Consider the following 8,414-nt stretch of genomic DNA (forward strand, 5'->3'; position numbering starts at 1 on the left):
AATTTTATAATGTAACTTACCTGGCATTTTTAGACTTGATCTAAGTGTAATTTCTAAAAAGAGTGACGCTTATCTTTCACCTACACTTGATTAAAAGCAGTTGTAATCTTATCTTATATATCTGTATATCTTATCATATATATGTTGTAATATTTGTATTCTCTATAAACTGTGACTGATTTTTTCTTTGAAATATGAATTGATCATCAATAATGATATGATTCTTGAAAATGTTTTCTTAAGTAATTAAGTAAAAGTAATTTTTTCTCATGATAAAATATTAGAAAATATTTTTGAAAATAATAATAATGCTTAATTGAAATACATTATAGACATCTTAATATATTATAATCAATTTTTTAAATATTTTTTTTAATATTTTTCATATTGAAAAAACATATTGAAAAATGACATAATAAATTTTTTTCGTTAATTTTATTATGTACAGATATTATTTTATTTATTTAAATACAAATACAAATTTTGTTTATAAATAATATAATAGATTAAAATATATTTCTACAAATTGGACACGTGGACTTTTGACTTGTACTAAACCATTTATACTGAAAGATAAAAATAAAAAAAATAAACATTTTTATATTAATGATATAAAATTTCAATAAAAATAAAGATGAGAAACTTACCAAGCATGCAGTATGAAATTTCTTACGACATGTGTGACAAGATAATTTTGGTATTTGATACGTATTTATGTGAAAAATACTGAAACATATATAACATTCTTCAACGCCGGCGAATTTCTTATCTAAATTTCTTTTCCATAATGCAAGTCCATCCCAAACAGATCCATTCTATAAAAAAATTAACAATATAAATATTTAAATAATTATTTAAATTCAATTAAACTTAATTATTTAATTTTGATTCATTATTACTTGATGTGTAAGAAATATGGACAATTGCATGTGACAATTCCGCCAATTCGCAGTACCACCTGCGTGTTGTCCAGGTTCAACGCTAACTGGTCCCAAAGGATGATTAGATGGTAATGTAATATTAAGTTCTAACTTTGTATCATCCATTTGATATAAAGCTATCACTTCACGGAATGTTGGATGTACTTTTACTTGCATATTTTCAATATTTTGTAATTTATTATTGAGAAGTTCCTCTTGACAAAGCATAGGACTAACATAATGTGTTGTGATCTTATCCACGGCAGCGCTGACTCTACTATCAGCAGTACTCCACCATTGCCTTACCAATACTGGTAAATATCTTAAACTATTCGTATATAACCAACATACGATATGGTCTAGTCTCCATTCCGTCCAATTTTCTATAAAATATTATGAATAAACATTAAAAGAAAATTATAAACATGTAATAAAAAAAGAAAATGATTTAAATATTAGTACCACCAAAATCTAGACATGGTTCGGTAGAAAATATTTCCATTAATTTTGTACCCTTGTTTTTATTATCTTGAAGTACTTCTACGGGCATTAGTCGAAAAATATTATTTAATAAATTGGGAAAAAAGTTATCTCTGAAATAAAGATATGTTTTTTAATTATTAATATAATGCTTAATAATAATATAGATAATATAGATAAATATAAATAAATATAGATAAGTTTAGATAATAATAATCATAATATCATCATAATAATCATAATATTTATAATATATTATTTTCGTATTATAAAAAACAAGTAAGTATAGATATATATTTACTTAAGTATTTCAGCATATTGATACAATAAATCTCCATGAGCATTTGCACACAAATCTAGAATGATAGCCCATGATAATAAATATCCAATAGTGTAAGTATAAGAATCTGTATATGGTTGAATAGTACAACTCACAGTATCGCATAATCTATAAATTATATATTAAAAATGTATTTTTTGTATAAAAAAAAAATGCTCACTTAATATATAATATGCTTACTTAAAATCCATTAGAATTGTATTTACGATATTTTGTGTATTCTGAAGTACATCTTCCATTTTTTTAATGTTTAAAGTATTTATATCAAAATTTTCCAATTCAACAGTCGTTTTATCCTGTTGTACAAGCACTGGAATTGTATGTTTTAATATATGATATGCACCTAATTGTATACTGGGTACAGGAGATTGCAGTAATTTTGATGTTAATTTAACAATTGTCATAAGAGACACATTTGATTGATTTTTGAAGATTATATTTCCATCCAATATTTTTATTGCTTTTCCTAAATAATCCAATAGTACAACAGGTTTCAAAACTGTTGTTTTTTGATTGTATGATTCTGTAACAAAGATTAATTATAAATTACAGAGAGAGAGAGAGGGGGAGAGAGATTTTTAAATATACCTACCTGCATAAAACATCCAACATTGAATAATTCCATTTTGTACATCAGTGGCAAAAACATTTTTCCACTCATCTAATAATGTTGGTGATATATCTGATATTTGTTCCTGTTCATGTTTGTTAATTAAAATTTGAAGGGCATGATAAAGTTGACAAACAGCTACTGTTAATGCAGAAACCTATAAAAAAAGAATTTTTGTTAAAAATTGATGATAAATTGATGATTTTAAACAATGTAAATACTATGGTACATACTTTGAAATCATTAACATTTTGTTTTGATTTAATAATAGAAAGTTGCCATAACACTAATGATATAAGAATAAAATTCCAATGTTCATATGTTAATTTAGAAGGTATTTTCTTTATGAGTTCTGTTAATAATCTAATAAGTTCTAGAGGTAAATTTAATTTTTCCCATGAAATTTGAGAGATTTCACTAAAAAAAAAAATACATAAAATATGTTATATGTAAGTGCTATATTCAGATTATATATATATCTTAAAAATTTACCAATCAAGAACTAATAATGAAGGATTTTCTTTCTCATAAGATATTATTTTTTCTAAAATATTAGAATAAGTTGAACTATCTTGCTTATTCATCAATAAACTCCTTGTTATTATTAATTCAAAAATATCGTTATCTGTTGGTATTGAAATATTTTCAAAATTTTGAAATTTGGATAAAATCTAAAATTAAATCTTCTATTATTGTATAGAATTAAAAATTAATTATTTTTGAAAATAGTATAATACCTGCAAACTTTGAAACGTTATTTCTTCATTTATAGTAAATATATCATTATTTCTATAATTTTCAAATAATTCTTTAGGTTCTTTGTTAGAATATAATTCAGTACAACAGAAATATATTATATATGATAACATACTTCCATATTTTGAAAAATTACTGCAAATATAATAAATAATAATTATAAATTAATTCAAGTAAAACTATATTGACTTGAATATTAACTTGAATTATTCTTACATTTTCATATAATCACGAATATCATTAAATATATTTTCATTTACATATATTTGTAATTGTTTAAAGCTATCTTGTACAATGGTTAAAGTTTTATTCACATTGTAATAGTATTTAGTCTGAAAATAAATATTCAATAAAATATTTATTTCTTTATTATTGAAATTAAATATTTTTATAAATTATAATTAGTTACTTACAGATTTATAATATTTAGAATAACTTTTGCCTAAAATAATCGAATATATAATATTAATTAATATATTTATAATTCCTGGTAAATTTAAATCATGTATTGAAAATTTTTCAATACTGGATTTTTCTGTTTCATATTCATTGATAGATCTCAAACATAAATTATTCAATAAATTTATATTGAACAATGCCCATTTCAAGCAGTTTTCAACATGATCCGTTATTGTATTACAAGTTATATCAATAGATATACATTTCTGATGAATTTGTATTTTTTGTTCAAGAGATGATACATATAATTCACCAGTTATTACTTCACCATATAAAATTATTCCAGTTATTTCAGCCATCCACATTTTTATATCAGAATCTGTTAAAAATGTTAAAATAATTTCTTCTGCATAATCTTCCTTTATATAAATTTTATTATCAAGTATAATTTCAATGAAATCAACTGCTATGTCTATCAATATTTCTTTGTTGTATTCTTCATTTCTAAATATAAATAAAACATAATGAAAATTATGAAAAATACATTGAAATATTTTATTAAATAATGAACACATATTCTTACTGATTATATATTTTCTTCCACATAGAAGAGGCAAATTTTTTAGTTAAATCAATAAATCTTAATTGTGAAAGTTTCTGAATAGCTTTTAGAAGACTTTTTTTCCATACATCTCGCATTGCATTAACAAAAATGGAATTATTATTAAAATAATCATGTGAATGCAATTCAAAAAGTGTACTTAATATTTCTATTGCTCCATTAGATATTTCTTTGTGAATCCAAATTAATGGAACAATACAAGAAATTAATTTTGCAAAATCTAACAAATATATTTCATCTATTTCATAGAATGAATTGCAAAGTATAGATATAATTTCATTGATCCCTTCTTCTTCTACTAATAAATCTAAAAAATATATATTGTTGATAATATATTAATAGAAACAATAAATTATTAGAATAAATAAAAACTTACTGCCATCATCTAGAGGTTCAAAAGCTAATAAAATAAGATTCTGATTCTTTTCAAGATCAGAATAATTGCCTAAAGCAATTTCTTTAGCTATATCTATCAATAAGCTAGTTATTTTAGATTGTGAACACCATTTTTTTATTATAATATCATTTCTATGCTTTTTAGATAAAGCACATTGTATAATATTTCTTGTAATTATAATATCATCAAACTAAAAATAAAAATAAAAATATATAATAAGATATATATTTTTAATGTATAAAAAAATATTTACCTCCGTCAATGATTTTAAAATTTCGTTTCTTTCAGAATAATTCATATATTTCATAAGATTAAAAATTAATTCTATTATATGTTCAGTTTCTTTTGATTGTTCCAGTAACCAATCTCGTAAAATTTCATTACAGAAATTAAGAAAATTAATATGTGTTTTAAGAAATTCCGACAAATTTTTAAACAATTCATCGCTTTCAAAACATATTATAAGTTTATTTAAATATGCAATATATTTTTTTTCACGTTTTTCAGTGATTTGATTAAAATATTTTACACAAAGGCAATTAACGAAGTTATTAAGTTCAGAAAGAAATTCAGTATCAGCATCATTTTCAATATTTTGTATTTGGGATTGAGTTATTATATTTTCTTCTGTATTACAGAATTTTACTTTTAAATTTTTACGAGTATGCATAGGAGCTGTCTTTAATGTAATTAAAAATTCTATTTGAGAATTATTTGTATCTGAAATATCAAATATTTCGGAATTTTCGCTAGAATCTACAAGCGAAGCAAATAATATATTAAGATTCTTCCAAAACTCTTGTATCAAATAAGAATAAGATTTATAATCATGATTATATCGATTTTTACTCCAATACCGTATTAAATGAGTAATTTCAAAAAAAAGTATTTGTTTCATTTGATTATTTTCTTTTAAACACATTTCTAATGCTGGTATGAGCTGAAATAATTAATAAAATAATTTTAAATTATGTAATATTTCTTCTGTAGAAATCATACAATATAAATATAGAAAAATAAAATAAAAGATAGATAAAATAAAAACCTGTTCTCTGAGCAGCATATTACTTAAATCTTGATTATTAACATTTAAAAGAACAGAATAACGCAAACATTCGATAAACGATGTCGTTACTGCCAGCATTTCCGAACGACTTATTTGTACACTTTTTACGGAAAATCTACAAAAAAAATAAATTATCATATTTTTTATTACCTCTTGCAATATAATATAAATAAAATATTTAATTCAATTAATTGATACCCTTGTCGCATATTGTTGAAAAAATTTATGTATAAGTAATAAGAATCAACATTGAATTTTGGAAATTGACTGATAAAAGGTAATAAATTCGGATAAACAATACTAGCGCAACATTGTCCTCCACTTCGTAAAACACGCCATAATTTCGGTAGCACTAATTTTTCAATACTTACTACAGAGTACCAATCCTAAAGATAATATATTATTTAATATCATAATTTCATTTCATTATCATATCAAATATTATATATAAATAATAATTACCTCTATTTTATTTATAGTAACAAGCACAGATTCCCATACAGCTGATAACAATGCAGGCTCTGTTTCATCAAGATTATTCATGATTGTTGTTACAGTTTTTTTTTTTTCATTTTGTAATAATATATTAGCATTCTCAATCATTGATGTTAATACATTAAAAAAAGCAATTTTCACTGGAAAAGCATCATTTTTAACTAATTTCCAAAATTTATTGCTGCTTATAATTTTATTATGAATATCAAATATTTTTTCAATTTCTTGAATAGGAACTTTTTTTAAATAAATACTGTATCCTTGTAAACTAGATATTAGTACTCTCTGATATTTTGCTTCCATTTCCTCTATAGTAAGATTCCTAAAAACATATATATAATAATTTTTATAGTATTTCTTTCTAATATTCATTAATAGAATTATATTTAAGAAAAACATACTTTACAGATAAAGTCTGAGCACTATGAACAGTAATGTTATCACAGATATAAGTTACAATTTCATGTTGACAATATATAATAGCATCAGTAACTTTTTTTGATGGAAATGTATCCTATGTGTAAAAAAATGTTTATATTAAAAAAATAATTTAATAATTCCATTAATTTTTATATATGTTAAATGATAATCATTTACATTAAATGAATTACTAGCAGTAGATGCAGCAGGAGGATATGTGTCATATTGTGAAGTAAACCAAGCTCCTGCTAATTGTTTCAAATATAATGCTATATTCTTGCCTACACGTTTTACAACAGCTGCATGTGCTAATTGAGCAGCTTCTCTTACTCTGTGTTCTACATCTATTGCTAAGGCACAATACAATCGTGGCCAAAATGGTAACATTCCTTCCACAGCTGATATTTCTGAATCTTTACACATAATAGCAAATTCTTGTAAAGCCTGAAATATTAATTTAAAAAATATTTTTGGTTTTAACATCACATTTATTTAAATAATAATAATTATTTGTTACCTTGCATTTAGTTGTTGAATCTTTCTTATTCATTTTTTTTAATACTATTTGAAAATTACTATCAACATTGTTCATTTCAATTTCATTAGTATTGCAAAGAGTTAAACCTGGTAATACAGGTACATATCCTCCATCTTTTACAGCTGAGAAACCAACAAAATTTGGTATTGAAGTGCCTAATAATTCTGCACTTCTACTGCTATTTGATGGCTATAAATAATAATAGTAATAAATAATAATAATGATGATAATGATAAAAAATATTAACAATTAAAAATTTTTGTTGATAAGTCATATATTGAATAATATCCCAATTTAATTTAAATATAAAAAATTTTATTAAAACTTTTTGTTTATTATATAATTATTAAAAAATATAATTTTATAATATTTTTACTTAATTTATTATTACTTAATTTTTTAAGTAAAAATATTGTAATAATTTTAAATTAAGAAAAATTGTAATATAATAAAATTTAACCTATAGTTTTATAAAAATTAATTTTTTACTAATATAAGTTTTTTCTTACCCTTGCATTATTTTTCGTTCGTTGCGCTTGTTTGTTCTTTCCCATGATAATTATAAGAACAACGAAGAACAAAAAATGATGAAACTACACATAAATTTTGTTCATTTAGATTTGCACTCGTAAAGTAGTAAATAGATACCACGTTTGTAACAGCTGATCTATTATATACAACTTGTATTATATGTTTTTTTTATCATTGTATTATTTCTCATTCAATTAAAAATTTTGAATAACTTGCATAGTTTTAATTTTTTTTATATATCTTTATAGTATTTTTTTTTAAGATTAATATGCATGAAAATCTTATTAAATGTTTCAAAAAGCGAAATTATATCAAAATACGATGTTATATCGTATAAAATTAATATCGTATTGAATATTAAATTAGAAAGGATTATTTTATTTTGAGGCAAGTAAGAAATTATTAAATATAATCAAAAATAGTTTGTATTTTTATAAAATAAAAACATTCTATTATAGGTTAAGGAAATAAAGAAGATGAGTGTTGGAAACAAATTGAGTCAAAGATTGCTATTGTCATATTGTTCATTTACTTGCATTTACTTTCCTGGAATTCTGATATTACTTAGCTTAAATAATAATTTATATAATGTGGGAAAATACAAATTCATTCCAGTATTATTAATTTTGCTTTTCGCAGAAGTAATCAAATTGATGTTTCCTATATTTCATTCTGAATCAATACTTATAACAAAAACTGAATCAAGAATATCTTCAAAAGCTAAAAAAATTTGGTATAAATATTTGAAAGAAATCTTTAAATTTTTATTGGCTGGNTTTTCTTCTATCTATTATATATTACATTGTTATTATATTGTTTGGTGCACCAGTATTTATGCAC

The 8,414-nt window shown here is 22.4% G+C and overlaps 3 protein-coding genes across 3 annotated transcripts in view; 1 reads left to right on the forward strand and 2 right to left on the reverse strand.

Annotated features, from left to right (window-relative positions):
• LOC102671476 overlaps positions 1 to 192 on the reverse strand; it is a 3,400-nt gene extending 3,208 nt beyond the window's left edge. Inside the window, exon 1 of the mRNA XM_006612158.2 lies at positions 21 to 192. Within this exon, the coding sequence (XP_006612221.1) occupies positions 21 to 27 (7 nt within the window). The 5' untranslated portion in view covers positions 28 to 192. The remainder of the gene's footprint in view (positions 1 to 20) is intronic.
• A 241-nt stretch (positions 193 to 433) lies between these two features.
• LOC102671604 (E3 ubiquitin-protein ligase listerin) lies at positions 434 to 7,916 on the reverse strand. The gene is made up of 22 exons (XM_006612159.2): positions 7,553 to 7,916; positions 7,023 to 7,232; positions 6,683 to 6,949; positions 6,487 to 6,599; positions 6,053 to 6,407; positions 5,789 to 5,976; positions 5,570 to 5,705; positions 4,778 to 5,464; positions 4,504 to 4,714; positions 4,089 to 4,434; positions 3,520 to 4,009; positions 3,323 to 3,438; positions 3,088 to 3,241; positions 2,843 to 3,021; positions 2,584 to 2,767; positions 2,333 to 2,507; positions 1,921 to 2,263; positions 1,702 to 1,848; positions 1,383 to 1,513; positions 900 to 1,303; positions 648 to 815; positions 434 to 566 (listed from the first exon to the last, which is right to left on the reverse strand). The coding sequence occupies exons 1-22, from the start codon at positions 7,595 to 7,597 to the stop codon at positions 507 to 509; spliced, it is 5,109 nt and encodes a 1,702-aa protein (XP_006612222.2). The 5' UTR covers positions 7,598 to 7,916; the 3' UTR covers positions 434 to 506.
• Positions 7,666 to 8,414, forward strand: part of LOC102671742 (phosphatidylinositol-glycan biosynthesis class F protein) — a 1,155-nt gene continuing 406 nt past the window's right edge. The window contains 3 exon segments of the mRNA XM_031508754.1: positions 7,666 to 7,961; positions 8,033 to 8,356; positions 8,358 to 8,414. The exon segment at positions 8,358 to 8,414 is cut by the window's right edge and continues 406 nt beyond it. Coding sequence (XP_031364614.1) covers positions 8,051 to 8,356; positions 8,358 to 8,414 — 363 coding nt within the window. The 5' untranslated portion in view covers positions 7,666 to 7,961; positions 8,033 to 8,050.

The sequence above is a fragment of the Apis dorsata genome, unplaced genomic scaffold (assembly GCF_000469605.1).
Source record: "Apis dorsata unplaced genomic scaffold, Apis dorsata 1.3 scaffold_99, whole genome shotgun sequence".
In the NCBI taxonomy this organism is placed as follows: Eukaryota; Metazoa; Arthropoda; class Insecta; order Hymenoptera; family Apidae; genus Apis; species Apis dorsata.

Excerpts from the sequence above, each read along its gene's own strand:
- LOC102671604 (XM_006612159.2), bottom strand. The coding sequence starts at position 7,597 with ATGGGAAAGAACAAACAAGCGCAACGAACGAAAAATAATGCAAGG. Across the intron at positions 7,233-7,552 it reads GAACGAAAAATAATGCAAGG|CCATCAAATAGCAGTAGAAG; the intron begins GTAAGAAAAAAC and ends TATTATTTATAG. Across the intron at positions 3,242-3,322 it reads ATTCGTGATTATATGAAAAT|TAATTTTTCAAAATATGGAA; the intron begins GTAAGAATAATT and ends TTATATTTGCAG.